The 18,832-nt window shown below is 44.5% G+C and overlaps 1 protein-coding gene across 3 annotated transcripts in view; it reads left to right on the plus strand.

Moving 5' to 3' along the window:
- The window catches only part of mcf2l2 (MCF.2 cell line derived transforming sequence-like 2), a 160,636-nt gene that overhangs the window by 80,050 nt on the left and 61,754 nt on the right, over positions 1-18,832 (plus strand). For all 3 annotated transcript variants that reach the window (XM_026304800.1, XM_026304801.1, XM_026304799.1), the window contains exons 16-21: positions 6,936-7,002; positions 7,548-7,663; positions 9,110-9,179; positions 15,536-15,628; positions 15,774-15,866; positions 16,852-16,974. In XM_026304800.1, coding sequence (XP_026160585.1) covers positions 6,936-7,002; positions 7,548-7,663; positions 9,110-9,179; positions 15,536-15,628; positions 15,774-15,866; positions 16,852-16,974 — 562 coding nt within the window. The remainder of the gene's footprint in view (positions 1-6,935; positions 7,003-7,547; positions 7,664-9,109; positions 9,180-15,535; positions 15,629-15,773; positions 15,867-16,851; positions 16,975-18,832) is intronic.

The following is an 18,832-nucleotide window of genomic DNA, read 5'->3' on the forward strand; positions in this document are numbered from 1 at the left end:
ACTTCTGTGTGGAGAACACGGTACTGACCCGTAGGGTGCGGTGTTTCTCTAACACTAAGCCCTGGGTGACACCTGAGCTTAAAGCCCTGCTGAAAAAGAAGAGGAGGGCTTTTATTTCAGGGGACAGAGAGGAGCAGAGGAGAGTTCATCACGAACTGAAGTACAAGATCAGGCAGGCCAAGAACAGCTACAGAAAGAAGCTGGAGGAGCGGTTGGAGCAGAACACCGTTCGGGATGTGTGGAGAGGCCTGAAGACCATCTCTGGACATATCTACAGTCCAGTGGATACATCAACTTCTGTGTGGAGAACACGGTATTGACCCGTAGGGTGCAGTGTTTCTCTAACACTAAGCCCTGGGTGACCCCTGAGCTTAAAGCCCTGCTGAAGAAGAAGAGGAAGGCTTTTATTTCAGGGGACAGAGAGGAGCAGAGGAGAGTTCAGCATGAACTGAAGTACAAGATCAGGCAGGCCAAGAACAGCTACAGAAAGAAGCTGGAGGAGCAGTTGGTGCAGGACAACGTTCAAGACGTGTGGAGAGGCCTGAAGACCATCTCTGGCCATGGACAGGAAAGAGGCACAGGGACGGCTGATGAAGACCGGGGCTTGGCCAACGAGTTAAACCTGTTCTTCAACAGGTTTGATTCCAGCCTTCCTCCCCCCACTTCACACATCTACAGTCCAGTGGATACAGCCGCCCCCACGCACTCACACCACTCCACACTACCCCCTCCATAACCAGCCCATCTCTGCCCCCCACCTCCACCCCCCTCTCCTTGACTTCAGACCAGGTGAGGAGAGAACTGACCAGGAAAGCCGCAGGTCCAGATGGCATCAGCCCCAGACTGCTCAGGAACTGTGCTGACCAGCTCTGTGAGGTGGTCACAGGTGGTCACTACATCTTCAACCAGAGCCTGAGTCTGGAGATGGTCCCTGTCCTGTGGAAGACCTCCTGTGTGGTTCCGGTTTCTAAGACTACGCACGCTAAGGAGCCAAACCACTACAGACCAGTAGCCTTGACCTCCCACCTCATGAAGACCATGGAGAGGCTCATCCTCAGCCACCTTGCGATGGACCCGCTGCAGTTTGCCTACAGTCCAAACATTGGGGTGGATGACACTGTCATCTACCTGCTGCACTGGGCGCTGACTCATCTGGAGGCCGCTGGAACCGCTGTGAGGGTCATGTTTTTTGACTTCTCCTGTCTTCAACACCATTCAGCCGGCACTTCTGAGAGAGAAGCTGGAAGGGGCAGGAGTGGACGAACGACTGGCTGCATGGACAACCAACTACCTCACCAACAGGCCACAGTACGTGAGGCTACGCAACTGTGTATGTGAGGTGGTGGTTTCCAGCACGGGGGCCCCTCAGGGAACGGCGCTGTCACCGTTCCTTTTCACACTGTACACCTCGGACTTCACATACGACACCAGCAGTTTTCATCTCCAGAAGTTCTCAGATGACTCGGCCATTGTTGGCTGTGTGTCTGGGGGGAACGAGCTGGAGTACAGTTCAGTCATCATGGACTTTGTGGACTGGTGTGAGTGCAACTTCTCGTGCTTAAACTCCAGTAAGACGAAGGAGATGGTGATCGACTTCCGGAGGAGGACACCACGTCACACACCGGTGAGCATCCAGGGCTCAGACATTGAGATAGTGGACAGTTTTAAGTACCTGGGTGTTCACCTAAACCAGGGGTATTCAACTAAAATTTAAAGAGGTCCAGTTAGAGAAAATTTCTTGAAGCAAAGGTCCGGAAGATCATAATGTCTAACTAGTTAGTGTGATATATATTTAAGTAGCCTAGTAGTTTTATCAACATCTGCATGTAATCAATACCTGACTGTCAAATCAAATGAATTCAGTCCAATTCAAAAACTTTCTGACCATATTTATTGTCATGTAACACACAGCTGAACATATCTGTATGGCTGTAGATATGTATAATGTTCTCTCATTAACTAAGTTCTCTCTCTTTCTCTGCCTCACTTTACAGTTTCTCTCCCTTTGTTTTCTACATGTATCGCTCTCTTTCTTTTTCTTTATATTGTCTTTTCATGCAGTGTTGCCAACTCATCAGTAAGGAAAGTAGCTATTGGCTGTCCTAAAAGTCGCTAGAAGTCGCTGAATGACGTCATCGCGTAATTTGCATAATGTCCATGGCACATGCTGTAATTGTGATGGACGCTTTTGCCAACTTCAGAAATGGAAAGTAAGAGACAATTGTGATTCTTTATAAGAAATAAGGGACAGAATAAGGGACACTCAAAATATTTGTACTGTGCCATATAATGTAGCATGACGGCCTGCAGTTAATAAGTTCTCAGAAATAAATACATTTGCCTTGCTGTAAATGACTGAGGCTGTTTGAGTCAAATGCAGTGATTTATTTTAGACAAAGAACATTCTACTTTTTATTTTATTTTATTTATTTTTTTTATTACGCCATGCATAGTACAGATCACGCACATACATGATCGCACGCGCGATTCATTTGCAGTCGGGACGCGGAGGCGTGAACACTTCCTGCTGTGACTGCAGCTGGGAGGGAGGGACTGCTGCGAGAGGACTGGGCCGCCTGTGAAGGCTTTGGGACGGGGGAGGGGCTCGCGGCTGCAGCTGATTTGCCTTCTTACTGCGGCAAATTGAGAAGTGTAAGAACGGTGCAGTACAGACACATCAGAGTCTCCAAATGTCTCCAGTAACACCAGAAAAAGTCGCCAGATTTTTCGCTAGACGCTTTAAAAAAAAGTGTCGCTAGAGGGGTCTGAATACTCGCTAAATATAGCGACAAAGTCGCTAAGTTGGCAACACTGTTTTCATGTGTAACTTGCCTCTAGCGCTGTTTACACTGTAGAGTCGTAATGTTTACCGCCTGGGATGCACACACTTGATTGGCTGAGTGGTATCACGTGGGATGGGTCAACTCGCATGCAATTGGTCTGTGCGTTTCCACTACTGTAAAGTGTAAAAAAGCTGCTCCGGTGGAAATAGAAGCGCCCGTTAGGTTTTAAATCACAATCTTCTGTTTTGGCTGTACGTCCGGGTCCGTATGGGGAGGCTTCTGGGTCCGCACCCGGACCGCGGTCTGCCTGTTAGTGACCTCTGACCTAAACCATAAACTTGACTGGACTAATAACACCGATGCCCTGGACAAGAAGGGCCAAAGTTTCCTCCACCTTCTGATGAGACTGTGGTCCTTTGGAGTGTGCAGGCCTCTCTTAAGGACATTTTATGACTCTGTGGTAATCTCTGCTATCCACTACGCTGTGGCCTGCTGGGGAGCAGGCAGCACAGACTGGGACAGAAAAAGACTCAATAAGCTGGTCAGGATGGCCGGTTCTGTCCTGGGCTGTCCACTGGACTCTGTGGAGGAGGTGGGTGAGAGGAGGATGGTGGCCAAGCTGACATCCATCATGGACAATACCTCTCACCTCTCATCCACTACATCAGACAGTGGAGGCGCTGAGCAGCTCCCTCAGTGGAAGACTGTTACACCCTCCATGTAGGAAGGAGCGGTACCGCAGGTCTTTCATTCCCACTGCTGTTAGATTATACAACTAATCAATCTTAACAAACTCAACTGTGCACATAGAGGTTTTTCATGTTAGCTTATCTTATATTATTTTAAACATATTATGTATAGTATTCTTATTTGTAAATATTTGTAAATGTAAAAAAAATTAAATTTCTGCACAGATTTTGAACACTTTTTTTTATTTCTCATTCTTTGCACCTTACTGTTGTCCTGTAGCTGTGGTAACAATTGAATTTCCAATAAATTCAGTAAATCAATAAAGAATTATCTTATTACTATCAAGGAAATGCAGTTCCAAATATAAATTCTGAAATTAAAAGTGAAACAGCTTGTTCTGGCTACCAAACTGAATATAACTGATCTAGATATGTTGAGCAAGCTCAGTTCGTTAGCTTCCATATGTTTGAGTAACAGTTTCCTCATTGTTAAATGCAGATAGTCGATTGATATTGTAGGAAAAAAATATACTATTGGGCCAGTTTTATGAACTTTAGATGTTTAGATTCAGTACCATCTGATCAGTCCTGTACCGATTCTGCAGAATGACAAGACCCCAAACATCCAGCCTGAGTTATAAAGAACTACCTTCAGAGAGAAGATTAACAGACTCAGCCAGAGTCTCCAGCGCTGCAGCCAGAATCATCGGACCCATTATCAGGGTCGTCTGTCTCTCAGCATTGACGATCGCGATGTCGTCATCGCCTCAAGAGACAGACTTTAGAACTTCAGTGCGCCAACGACGGCGTCTCCGCTGAGCTTCCACCCAGGTTTTGAGACCCTTAGTGCACCGATGGTAGCGTCCCCACTGAGGTTTCTGCCCTGCTGTCAGAACTTCAGTGCGCCAACGTCAGCGTTCCGTCAGGGTGCCAATGACAGCAGCCCCGCTGAAGTTCCCTTTCAGTTTTTGGCAGGCCTTTCACACGAGTGTCCAGCCAGCCTTTCGTCTCATCTTTCCCCTGAGTTTCCAGCAGACCTCTCATCTGAGTTTCCAGCAGACCTCTCACCAGACCTCTCACCTGAGTTTCCAGCAGGCCTATCACCTGAGTTTCTGGATAGCTCCTCATCTCAGTCTCCGACCAGTTCTTCATCTCAGTTTCCAGAAGGCCCCTCACCTGAGTTTCTGGCTAGTTCTTCATCTCACCCTCCAGCTAGCCCCTCATCTCAGCTTCTGGACAGCCACTCACCTGAGCCTGAGACTAGCCTTTCCCCTAATTTCGAGGCCAGCGTTCTCCACTCAAAGTTCAGCGCTCTCCAGCTTCAACCTAGCACTCTCCAGCCAGAGGTCAGCACTCAGCTGGGGTCCCGCAGCACTTCCCAATCGGAGTCCACGACTAGCCCTTCGTCAGAGCCCACAGCCACACCTGCGCCTGAGTCTACGGCTAGTTCTTTGCCTCAGTCCTCTGCCAGCTGTTCACTTCAGTCTGCAGCCAGCTCTTCGCCTGAGTTTCCTGCAGACCTCTCTCGCGAGTCTCTGACCAGCCCTTCATCTTGGTCTGTGGTTGGTCCTTCACCTGATCTCCAAACTGGATCTTCAACTCGGACTCCAGCAGGCCTCTCATCTGGGCTTCAGGCAAGGCCCTCCTCTCCATTCTCAGCCAGCCTTTCTTCTCAGCCTCCGGCCAACCACTCACCTGAACTTCCAGGTAGCTCTTCGACTCAGCCTCCAGCTAGCCCTTCGCCTGAGTTTCTGGCAGGTCTCTCACCTAAGTCTCCAGCCAGCGTCTCACCTGAGTTTCCCGCTAGCCTCTCACCTCAGTCTCCAACTAGCTCTTTGCCTCAGCCTCCGGCCAGCCCTTCGCCTGAGTTTCTGGCAGGTCTCTCTACCTCTACCTGAGTCTCCGGCCAGCCTGTCATCTGAGTATCCAACTAGCCTCTCGCCTCTGTCTCCAGCTCCTCTCAGGGGCTGTTTTCCAAACCGGTCCTAGGTTCCTGGCCTCACTAGAGGCCCTTTCCCCAAGTGGTCCCGGATCTCAGTCTGCTCAAGGGGCCGTCCTCACGAACGGCCCAGGATCCACGCCAGCCAGACCTCCAGAGCAACCTCAGTCACTCAACAGCCCAAAGGGTTGTCCTCTCTGCATCTCCTTCCGGGTCAGTATGGGGCAGACCTCTGGACTTTGACTCTCTCCCCCCTCCCTCCAGCACACCACCACCACAGTCACAGGCACCCAGAAGGGAGCACGCATGATAATGCAACGCTGTCACAACAGGAAAAAGAAGAAAAGATCTGTGACACACCAATCCAAAAAAAGTTCAGACACCACACAAGAGCTCGAAGCCCTGCCTGCTTGTTTTAAATCCATAGTGTGGGAAGGTTTCCGGTTTCCTGTGAAGTATGGCAGTAAAGGAGAGCGAGTTGTAGATAGGACAATGTGTCGGCATTGTAAGGCAGCTGTATGGTACAGTTCCCGACGCCAGCTCACCAGTCTTTGGCCTACTCGACTTGAGCCAGTGCACATTGTAGGACAAAACATATGAAAAAACTACAAAAAATTTACAAAAAACACAGAGCTACTTGGACTTGCTGCCATTCAAATCGGTACATTTTTTTAATTACCATGAATTATGAATGATTACCACAAGCCTATCAGATATATATGTATATATCTTATTCTACAGACTGATTATATGGTGACATTTTACCTGAACACTAAACTGATGATTGCCAGACATGATCAAAGATTACATTTCAAGATGACGCAAATCTCTATAGTTCACAGCTCAAAGTATTTATTCTACTGATTCATTCTTGATGTGGTTTTGTAGGATTATGGATCCCACTCATTTGTCGAGTTGTTGTGTGATGACTGAGAGACTGTAGTCAAGTGCTGGTCATTCTGCTCATACAAACCAACAGAATGTGGACTTCTGAAGGGCTGCCTTTTTTTTTTTTTTTGGTTGTTTGATCAAAGAATTGAGTCTGCAAGTAATTGGGTGGGTTTGACTGGGACAAGGACATAGGGAAGCAAACAAATAGTTTTACTAATTCTTCTCTTTCCACTGTAAGGCATGCATTTGCTTTGTTCTTTTGTGTAATGGTGGTCCATTTGTTAGCTGGAAGACAAACCCTGATAAAGTTTGATCTCACCGTTTATTCAAAGCACTCACAAAGTACTCTCAGTGAGTGTCATTACTGCTGTGCCAAAACTGAAAATGTGTTATTTGTGTTTTCATGTTGTTGAAATTAGCTGCCATATTGGATACAAGAGAACGACTTCAGCTATAGAGTTGCAGGAGATAGTGTGTTGGTTTCATGTGATGAAACAGATTTATTGCCATATTTATTGCTGATTATTGTTTTTTTTACCTTAGAAAGAGTTATTATGGGGGCTTCTGCTAGCCGGGTATCATTATGAATCACTTACTTTAGAAGCAAATCTATTTTTTCCTTTTCTTCTGCAGGCACATTATGACTGAGCTGATTGAAACAGAGAGGCTATATGTGGAGGAACTGCAAAGTATCATGGAGGTACAGTATATCTGCAAGCTGTACTGTATGTGTCAGAGCAAATAGATCATTCTTGTATGGATGATGTATGAAAATCAAAGGGACTGTCTTGGGTTTGGTGTTGAGGTGACTCCTGGCAGTGGACTCTATTATTTTAGTAGGAAAATTATTCATGCAAATCATCTCAGATCCAGATATCCAGTAGCACTATATCAGCATCTGTAGACTGCCATTCAGCAAAGAGAATACTGCCTTACTAATCTTCATAAATTCAACATTCATACTACTGTTATTGCATGGCCTAATGCCCAATCAATTTTCTATTTGATTATACAAGCTCAAAAGGTTGACCTCATTGATTCAGACTATACAGTATTGATTACCTGAAACAGAGCAGTGTGTTAGTTTATATTAGCCTATAGTTTATTCTCATGGCCCATAAGGTGTCTGTTTCAATGAGTGCCTCAGGTTGAAAGGATCAGCTGCGATGTTCTGCTGCCTTGCCAGTTTTTGCTATGAGCTTTCTTTTTCTTCTTCACTTTCTCATCATTCTCCCTCCTTCCCAGGGTTATTTTGCAGAGCTGGTTAACTCAGAGCTTAGCCACCTCACCCCCCCCTCCCTGGAAAACAAAAGGGATGTGCTTTTTGGAAACCTGCCAGAGATATATGAATTTCACAACAAGTAGGTGGAATGCACTTTTTTGCTGTGCAAAATATAAGTTCTATATAAGTTGCCTTTTTACACATTTAGCTGATATAGGGCAACATTAGGAGTGTTTGTGTGAACTTGATAAATTAAAGTCCAATATGAACTCTAAGCTACAGAATTTACACGTTACATGTTGTCACTTGATTATTGTATCAGTAGGAGATTTGTGTGTTGTCAGTTTTAATGTTTGGTGATATCTGGCAACAATATTAGTGAATATGTATGAAAGTTAACAGAATGTGATCTTTAATTTTTTTTGTCCTAGTCTTAGTGCTTAGTGCGATACTAGTGCTACATTTATTTTTCATTAAAACAGAGTAAAGTAGCACTAGCCCAGGATCCAATGTCTCATAATTCATTCATGACTGAGTACCATTTTCACATCATCCCAGAAGCCACGTTGGAGAAATATGAGATTAAGTGGTAGCACAACTCTGGGAAAAAGTAAATTATCTGACGGGATGGGGGAAAAGTATTCACTAACTTTCTCCTGAAACCTTATGATGTCAGGCTGCTAATGTCAGTAATTGAATATAATGGCATGCCCGAACAACATAAGAATAGACACAGTTCAGTTAACATTTAAGTTTGTATGTGTCTGTATTAGCCTGGATCAGCTTGTATGCAGATGTTCATAACATAGTGCCTATTTGTGTATTAGTAGTTTCAAAGTAAGTCCACAACCCCTTAATTGACCATATGCACTTGGTCAACTTAAAAGCAGAAGTTTACATGAACATTATTATTATTGGCTCATTCAGTACTTGTTAAAAATACACTAATATCTCGAATAAATAAATAAAATAAAGATAAATATCTCTGTCTCTGCTCTTCCCACTCACTCCCACATCCATTGACCAACAGTCTGCAGTGTCGAGTTACTACAGTGTCCACACATACATCTACTGGTTTAGGAATTTATTTGTGTTGCTAGCAACTGAATATTTGGGAGGAACACCAAAAAAACTGCTGAGTAATTTTTTTTAGATCTTCTCTTAAGATTAATTTAAGTGACACAATATAATTTCTATACATAACCTCTGCATACAGGCATGTGCTTCCCATGCAAGTCAAAGTGACTGTGCCAAGATATTCATTCAACACACAGTACAATTCAGTGACATCACAGGCATTCCAGGCAGATTACAGAAGCCCTGGAGTTCTGAACCAAAAAACTATTCCTCCTTTCCCTTATGTCCTCTTATCTCCATCCACTTTCCTTCTTCTTACATTAATTTCTCTCTATGTTCTTGCCTCTTTTTCGCCATCTGTGTTTCCTAAACTACTTCAGCAACTATTTTCATTTTGCTCTACAGTAAATCATAAAAACTGACCCATCAAGAGAGATTTTACAACTTCTTGCTTAAAGAAAATGACAATGTGCGTTTTTTTCTTTTTCTGTTCATCAATAACGTACAGGACATTTCTAAGGGAACTGGAGAACTGTGCAGAGAAACCAGAGCTGGTGGGAACCTGCTTTCTGAAAAGGGTAAGTTGCTAAGAAACTGTGGCGGAAAGTAACTGAGCCCATTTACCCACTTAAGAGATACATTTTAATACAGATTTCAGGCACTCATATTTTATTTACATATCAGTACTTCTTTTACAGTTCTATACACACTACAGCCACTGTATTAGGCCCACCTGAAGAAAAAAAAAAACATGTAATCTGTCAGGGTCTGACTCTACTTCCTGGTTGTCAGCCACCTTCTGGTTCATGTCTGTCACTGCTCTTCTTCTCAGTTCTCCTTCCTTTGGCTCATTTAGTGAGTGATTTCAGCTGTCCCTCATTACGTGCTCCTGGGTTTGGGTCTGGGTTATAAGCAGACTTCACCCATCAGCCTTTGCCAGAATGTTTGTTGAAGCAGACCTGCTCTCTCGCTGTTTGGCCACTCCTATTTCTCCAGAGCTTGCTTGCTTACTGTTCTCCATTTTTCGACAGCCTGTTTGCCAGTGACCAGAACTACAGAATTCAGTTTTTCAAGTCTTTGCTTTCCTGACTGCCCTGAGGATTTTCTGTTGAAATACTAGAAGAGGATTGTGTATATATTGTTCACTGGATTTTGGATGTTCATTTCACTGTGTTGGAGGATTTGGTGCACTCACTCTCACGGATGTAAATACTCACCTGTGTGGATGCAAAAGCGGATGGATACTGGATCTCCGTTGGAAGGATTTGGATACTCACTGTTGTGACCCGTGACCCATCATCTCGTCTCCTGGCCATCTCCTGGTTTACAGTAACCTGCAGAAACAACCAGCCACAGGTGAACACAAATTCCGAAGTTGTAGTTTTTTGTCCCGACAATCACTTACCATTTCTGTGTTCTTCTGTAGAACCACCCTCTGGGTTCCGCCGAGGAAAATCCTGAGTTGCTCCAGTTCCCTGAGTCTAAGACCTAAGACAACACCTTTATTCCTTTAATAAATTCTTTCACCTTACCTGTAGTATCTGAGTCTTTTGGGTCCTCTCAACCTCAGCCTATTGGTCTTAACAGAACATTCTGGCCATGGACCCATTAGACACCCAGGAGTGGAAGGCGTCGGTAGAGGGCGCCATTTCTCGTCAGGAAAACAGACTGAATGACCTTCATAACTCTAACTGCCTCCTCAGTTCCTCTCCCAGCAGAACAGTCTTCAGTTCCTTCTCGGCCAGGCCCAGTAGACCCTCTGTTGCAGCGCTCTCTTCCTGAGCCCAGAGTAACTCTTCCAGAACGTTACTCAGGTGAACCAGTTCAGTGTAGACTTCCTTCTACAGTGTTCTCTGCATTTTGACCTCCAGCCGTCCTCATTCCTCACAGAGCGTTCCAGAGTCACCTTTGCTCTATCTTTACTTACCAGGAGGTAAGTGGGCCACAGCTGAGTGGGAGTGTGGCTCCCCCTCCTGTTCCACCTTTCAACAATTTTCTCGGGAGCTGCGCAGAGCATTCAATCCTGTGTTGCCTGCAAAAGCAGCCTCTAGAAGTCTTCGTCAAGGTAATCAATCAGTTACAGAATTAAGAGTAAAGGATGGGAGCTTCCCCTCTCTCTTAATGGTCTTCTAGATCTCACCACCAGAATAGATCGACGCATCTGAGAGAGGCGAGTGGAGAGGGGAGTTTACAGGTCTCCCCATCCCAGTGTCCGTGAACAGAGATCCTCCTCCTCTCGGCAAGATACCGTCTCCTCCAGTCTGGACCAAGAGGAACCCATGCAGCTGAGTCCCGAGGAGAGACAGCGCAGGTTTGACCCTAGGCTCTGTCTTTATTGTGGTCGACCTGGTCATCTGGTTCGATTCTGTCCGTTAAAAGGAAAGGCTCAGCAGGAGACAGGAGGCTGGTCAAGCTGGTCAATGACTAAGAATCCTTCCTCCCGCCCCCTTTTTCAGGTGACCTTAAGAGTTGGTCGTGACACTTTTCCTGAGTACTTTCATAGATTCTGGAGCTGATTCAGAGTTCTTGGATGCTGAGCTGGCCACTCAGCTGGGCATTAAAGTGATCCCTCTCTCTGAGTCAATCCTTGTCCAGGCACTAGATGGCCACATTCGTCAAAAGATCACTCATAGGAGCCAACCTGTCCACATGACCACGGGAGGAAACCACCAGGAACAATTTAGCTTTTTTATTATTAATTCTCCACTTCAACCCCTCATATTAGGCAATACCTGGCTGCAACACCACAACCCTGTCATCGACTGGAAGAGGGGACAGAGTTGTGAGTGGAGTCCTTCGTGTTCAGCTGCGTGTCTTAGCATGGTTGTTCCAGCTGGTCATTCTCAGAAGACTTCTGAGCCGTCTAACCCTGATCTTTCCTCTGTTCCCCCCAAGGATCATGACTTGAAGGAGGTCTTTAAAAAGGCCAGGGCCACTTCTCTTCCACCTCATTGTCCTTATGATTGTGCCATCAACTTGCTTCCTGGTTCTACTCCACCTCGAGGTCATCTGTAGCCTACTCCTTGTCTCTTCCAGAGAAGGCGGCCATGGAGAAATACGTGTCTGAGGCCATGGCTTATTCGTCCATCCTCCTCACCAGCCGGTGCAGGGTTTTTCTTTGTTCCCAAGAAGGATAAGACCCTCAGACCCTGCATTGATTACTGTGGTCTTAACAACATCACGGTAAAAAATCGTTACCCTCTCTCACTTATTTCTTCAGCCTTCGAACTTCTGCAAGGGGCCAAGATATTCACTAAGTTAGATCTAAGGAATGCTTACCATCTGGTCCGCATCAGAGAGGGTGACGAGTGGAAGACAGCATTCAACACCCCCTCAGGACATTATGAGTATCAGGTCATGCCATTTGGACTCACGAATGCTCCTGCAGTTTTCCAGGCTCTGATTAATGACGTCCTCAGGGACATGATGAACAAGTTTGTCTTCGTATACTTTGATGACATCCTGGTCTTTTCCCAGTCCCTAAAGGAACATATCCAACATATCAGATTGGTACTCCCTCGTCTTCTCCAGAATCAACTGTATGTCAAAGCTGAGAAATGTGAGTTCCACTCCTCCAGAGTTCAGTTCCTAGGATTCATCTTATCCCCCAGAGAGGTCCACATGGACCCAGACAAGCTGTCAGCTGTCTGAGATTGGCCCAGTCCCGAGAACCAAAAACAACTTCAGCGCTTCCTGGGTTTCGCCAATTTCTACAGGAAGTTCATTCCTCACTTCAGTTCCGCAGCCAGCCCCTTGCACCTACTCACCTCCACCAAATCACCTTTTCACTGGTCACCAGCAGCAGAACAGGCCTTCGCCACCCTGAAGGAACGGTTCACCTCTGCTCCTGTCTTAAAACAACCCGATCCTTCCAAGCAGTACATGGTGGAAGTCGATGCTTCAGATGTTGGGCTTGGGGCCATTCTTTCCCAGCGCAGCGAGGAGGACCAGAAGATCCACCCCTGTGCCTTCTTCTCCCGCCGACTGTCCAGCAGAACTAAAATATGATGTCGGCGAAAAGGAACTGCTGGCAATAAAACTGGCACTAGAGTGGCGCTACTGGCTTGAGGGCACAGAAAAATCTTTCCAGGTCCTTACTGATCATAAGAATTTGGAATACCTCCACACTGCTAAGAGACTAAACCCTCGCCAAGCATGCTGGTCTTTTATTCTTTAGTCAGTTCAACTTCCACCTCTCTTATCGACCTGGTCAGAAGAACATCAAGCCCGACACTCTCTCACGTCAGTTTTCTCCTGGTGATTCGTCCACTGAATCAGGGTTTATTCTACCTCCTTCTGTCCACATTGGCATCACCAGTTTGGGAATAGAAAGGGAGGTTCAGGAGGCCCAGAACCGTGTACAAGTCCCTATTCAGTGCCCACCTAATCGGCTCTTTGTTCCCCCGAACTTTGTCACTCCTCAAAACTCTTGTCATCCCGGTTCCACCCGGACCCGCCTTGTTGTTCAGCAATGGTTCTGGTGTCCTACTATCTCTAGAGACGTCAAGGAGTTTGTTCTGGCTTGCCCCACTTGTTCTCAGAACAAAACTCCCTGGTCCCACAAATCCATGGATTTTGTTACGGGACTCCACAAATCCCAGGGCTATCTACTAAATCTACTCTTCACCGTGGTGGACAGGTTTTCTAAGATGGTCCACTTTATTCCCCTTCCTAAACTTCCTTCAGCCAAGGAAACTGCTGAGGTTCTCCTCCAGCATGTGTTTTGCCTCCATGGATTCCCCTCTGAAATTGTCTCAGACAGAGGTCCACAGTTCACAGCCAGGTTCTGGGCAGAGTTCTGTTGTTTACTGGACATCAAGGTTAACTTGTCATCCAGTTACCATCCCCAGTCCAATGGGCAGGCAGAGGTGCTGAACCAGGAACTTGAGACCAGTCATCGTGCCATCTACTCACAGGACGCCAAGAGCTGGTCTCAGAACTTGGTTTGGATCGAGTATGCTCATAACTCCCTGGTGTCCTCCGCAACTGGATTGTCCCCTTTCCAGGCAGCCTATGGTTATCAACCTCCCCTGTTCTCTGTTCAGGAGGGTCTCTGCCCAAGCATTGGTCCGGCGCTGTTTTTGAATCTGGAAAAGAGTCTGTTCTACCCTACTCAACACCACCCAGCGCTATATCAAATCAGCCAACCGACAACGGATTCCCGGTCCCACGTACGCAGAGGGCCAAAGGGTGTGGCTTTCTACAGCCGACTTACCTCTTAAGGTTGAGTGTTGCAAGTTGGCCCCCAAGTTTGTTGGTCCCTTTCCTATTGCCCAGCTTCGACCCTTTAAGACCAGTTCCTTGTACCCGCTTCCAGATCCCCTCCACCCACCCGAATCATTGATGGCCCTCCTGCCTTCACAGTGCGTCGCCTCATCCAGTCTCGCTGCCGTGGCAGAGGCTTGCAGTATCTGGTGGATTGGGAGGGCCATGGCCCTAAGGAGCGGTCCTGGGTTTCTGCTCGTGCCATTTTGGATCTTCAGCTCATCGTCCAATTGGACTGTCAGGGCCTGACTCTAATTCCTGGTTGTCAGCCCCCTCCTGGTTCACGTCTGTCACTGTTCTTGTTTAGTTCTCCTTCCTTGGGCTCATTTACTGAGTGATTTCAGCTGTGCCTCATTACCTGCTTCTGGGTTTCTTTATAAGCAGACTTCACCCATCAGCCTTTGCCAGAATGTTTGTTGAAGCAGACCTGCTCTCTCGCTGTTTGGCCACTCCTGTTTCTCCAGAGCTTGCTTGCTTACTGTTCTCCATTTTTCGACAGCCTGTTCGCCAGTGACCAGAACTACAGAATTGAGTTTTTCAAGTCTTTGCTTTCCTGACTGCCCTGAGAATTTTCTGTTGAAATACTAGAAGAGGATTGGTTATATATTGTTCACTGGATTTTGGATGTTCACTTCACTGTGTTGGTTAATTTGGTGTACACTCTCATGGATTTAAATACTCACCTGTGTGGATGCAAAAGCGGATGGATACTGGATCTCTGTAGGAAGGATTTGGATACTCACTGTTGTGGATTCCCTGCTCATTCTCAAGTCTCTCACTGAAGAGGTGCCTCATTTTTGTGTACAACTACCTGGAGTTCGTCTGAGCCTTGCGCCTCAGTCTGATCTGAAAGCCACGCTAACCTATTGTCTCCTTAAGCCTGTGTCCCCTCAGCCAGTCTCCACTAACCTGGTTCTCACCGTTTTCAACCCACCTGTTGCTGCTGTTCTGGAGTCCACCTCATCGCTACCTAGACTCACCCGCGACCCGTCATCTCGTCTCTTGGCCATCTCCTCGTTTAGGGTAACCTGCAGAAACAACCAGCCACACAAATTCCGAGGTTGTAGTTTTTCGTCCCGACAATTGCTTACCATTTCTATGTTCTTCTGTAGAACCACCCTCTGAGTTCCGCCGAAGCAAATCCTGAGTTGCTCCAGTTCCCTGAGTCTAAGACGTCATCACAACACCTTTTATTCCTTTAATAAATTCTTTCACCTTACCTGTAGTGTCTGAGTCTTTTGGGTCCTCTCAACCTTGGCCTATCAGCCTTAACAGTAATCCAACACAGCAGCACACCTACAAAGATAGTCATACACAGGTTTTTTTTGACTTTATGAATTAGTAAAGTGTGTTTGTTAATGTAAAGGGTGTTTGTTAATGTATTCTTAATTCCTACAGGTAATATTCAGTTGTACATGTCTCGGTCTGTTTCTGATCTTCTGTGCTTTTTATATCCAGCTGTTCACACATTACATTATATATCCTCCAACCAAAATTTTGTACAAACATGAGTAATTTAACTTTTGTAGAAAACAGGGTTAATATATACTGTCATGACCAGCTAGTGGTGTGCATATATATGTCAGACTGTAGCAACAACTCAAATTGACCAGAAACTGACAAGATGATTTTTGTGATGCATTTCACTCAAATGTCTTTTTATTGTCAGAAAGAAGAGCTTCAGGTGTACGAGAAGTACTGTCAGAATAAACCTCGCTCTGAAGTCCTTTGGAGGCAGTGTGGAGACAGCCTGTTCTTTCAGGTAATCAAGGCATCAGGAATACACTGATGCTAGAATTTCCTGGTAGCAACATCTAAAGAAACGTTGCTACTTAATTTTCTATATGGGTCTATGTTTGGTGGATTTTCCCTTCCTCATGGAGAATGTTTGGTGTTTTTGACAACAGGAATGCCAGAAGAAACTGGACCACAAGCTCTCTCTTGATGCATACTTGCTGAAGCCTGTCCAGAGGATCACCAAATACCAGCTCATGCTCAAGGTAACTTCCTAGACATATATAGACAAACCCACACATTAATGACAAATTTACAAATTTAATAGCTTATCTAATGTAAAAAGTCTTGTCAAGTCTTAATTCTCAAACAGTCGTTTTTAGTTGTGGACAAAACAAGGGCTAATCACAACAAAGCTAGTGATCTTAGTGACCGAGGAAGGCAACAGTACAAAAACAAGTAAACAGATTCCAAATGATCATAGGCAGACTGACAGACTGGAGGCAACCAGCAAACCAGCAATTGGGGAGTGCAAAGACAGAAAAAGCAATTTGAGACAAACACATACTGTATATGTGTGTACTTAGCATTGCATTTTGATGTTGTTCAAATAAATTGAATAAAGGTAATTACCGAAATGTAAATATGTCAACCATGCTTTTGTGTATATTTGTAGCTTTACATGAATGATTTATATTATGATACAGTAGGTTGGCACTGTTTACACACTACGCTCCTCTATTCAAACAGAAATATTGTACGCTCTCCTGTAATAGTAGTAATATTGAAAAACGCTTCCAGGTCAGGACAGCAGATCTCAGCTCAGGGTAATGCCACTGCTCCTCCACCTGGAAAGGAGCACGTTGAGATGGTTCTGGCATCTGCCTCCTGGGTGTTTCCATGGGAAGGTGTTCCAGGCATGTCCCACTGAAAGAAGGAGGTATTACATCTCCTGGCTGGCCTGTGAACACCTCAGTCTCTCCCAGGAAGAGCTAGTGGAAGTGTCTGAGGATAGGGAGGTCTGGGCATCTTTTCTTAGACTGCTTAATTAGACTGATCTTGAATTAGCAGAAGAAAATGAAATGAAATTAAATGATATGTACTGCTGCTGTTGTGCACTGGCCAAATTTGATAGCTTTACAAAATATCAGATCACAGATCTTTTAAATATAAATATATATATATATTGTTTGTTTTGTTTTGTCTTCTGTTTCATTCTTTCTAACCCCTTTCCTCTTTCCTGTCTTCTAGGAGATGTTAAAGTGCAGTAAGGGTGAAGGGACGGCTGAGCTTGAGGAGGCTTTAGCGACTATGCTGGACATTGTCAAGTCTGTCAATGACTCCATGCACCAGATAGCCATCACTGGTTTTGAGGTCAGTAAATTCTTCATCATCATTACCATCATGGATACCATCAAATGAATTGAAGAAATACTATTTATTGTCAATAACATTACATCATCATTCTTTGCTCATTGATTATTGCCTTCAGTTCTTTTCAGTTCTCTCTTTCAGTTTAATCATTTGCACTTTTAGAAGATACAGAAATACACATCTTTTGATATTCTTTCAAGGGGAACAATAAACAATGCCAGGTTGGATGCACAGAGAGCAGTATAAAATGTCATGACAACATAACATGTGGAACATGCATTTGCTCTATTTTTTTTTTTTTTTTTTTTATTGGAAATTGTGTCTTGATGTGTCAAAAATTCTAAAAACCACTCTTTTATTAAAATTGAGAAAAGCTGCCACGTGGGAGCCCTGCCTCAAACTGAAGAGGTCTGACCACACAGTTTAAATTCTGCTCAAGATAACTTAATAATCAAACACTTTCAGAGAAGGTCAAGGAGACAAACCAATACTTGGTTAGTAAATCACTCAAAGGTGAAAAGGTCAACAAGATTTTTTTGTGTGTGCATATTTTATGTCTTTCTTAGCAAAGATGTGGTATTTCATCTCACTCAAACAGTATACTATCAATAAGACAATATACTGTAGTTTTGTTATGATGTGCGTTCTCAGTTCTGGTTTTGGTCACTTATTTTGGTTAGCTTCCTGTTTTTTGTCCATGTGATTATAGGTGGCTTTGTTTCTCATTAAGTTCATTGTTTTCACCTGTGTTCAATTAGTCTTGAGTTCTGTCTATTTATACCTCCTGTGTTTCCTTTGTTCTCTGTTGGAGCATTAGCATTGTAATGTGAGTTTGCAACAGTGAGAAGGAGTGTTTGTCACCTCTCCTCCTTCAGCACCACACACCGTTTCATAACAAGTTTGCTTGTGATCACAGTTGAACAATTTATCTGTTTCACAATATGGCAATGATTTGGTGAAAGACTGGCTGGCCAAAAAAAGACTTGATTAAGGTTGGTGATCTTTATCTTTATTTTTACAATAATAATCACTTGGGTAAAATTAGAGAATGGTTGTGGTCATGGTTTAGAAAAGACAAAATGGGATGTAGCAAATGAACACAACTTTATGATTTTGAAGTTGATGTTCTGCTCACCATCCTTCAACCATGACCTCCTCTTTACTTGGACTTAATTGCTCTATGGGGACAGCTCTTTATGTCCTACTTGAACATAAACAGATTTTATTTTGGGGTGTTTGTTTAGCAACACTTAACATAATACATGTTAAATTTCATGACTAAAATCATGATTTTTGAAAAAACAAGAAATGATCTGACATTTACTTTTTTGAGCATTTTGAAAAATATCTCACAACAGACAAGTGTGATGGCACTTTATTGTAGCACACAGACTGTGAGGTCATACAGCATGTCCTGGAGGCCAGGTAGAATTTGACGGAAGCTGATTTTAGTTTCTAACATCTGTTTAATGGCTTTAAGTGTGTCTGAAAGAAATAAACTTGACATCACAGAATGTGTCCTGGTACCCAGCTGTCACATTGTCTCCTGAGCATAACCTGTGAAAGCAGAAGAAAAATAGTGCCCTCACTAATGCAGATTTTTTTTTTTTTTTTTTTTTTTTTTTTTTTCTCTTTTAAGATTCTCAGTTCCCTATGAAATCAAATATCACATGTTGTGTTTGTGCTGAGTGGCTCAGAGAGGAGCAGCCATAGCTGGAACTTCTTCACATTAAAGAGGGAACTCATCAAACAGAGACACAATCAAGGACAAACTCTACACAACAGTCACAGTTGTGTTGAAATGGATGTTGAAGTCCAAGGACTTGCTGGAAACCTGTGAAATTACAGATTAAGGTTT

Source organism: Mastacembelus armatus, chromosome 4, assembly GCF_900324485.2.
Source record: "Mastacembelus armatus chromosome 4, fMasArm1.2, whole genome shotgun sequence".
Lineage (NCBI taxonomy): Eukaryota > Metazoa > Chordata > Actinopteri > Synbranchiformes > Mastacembelidae > Mastacembelus > Mastacembelus armatus.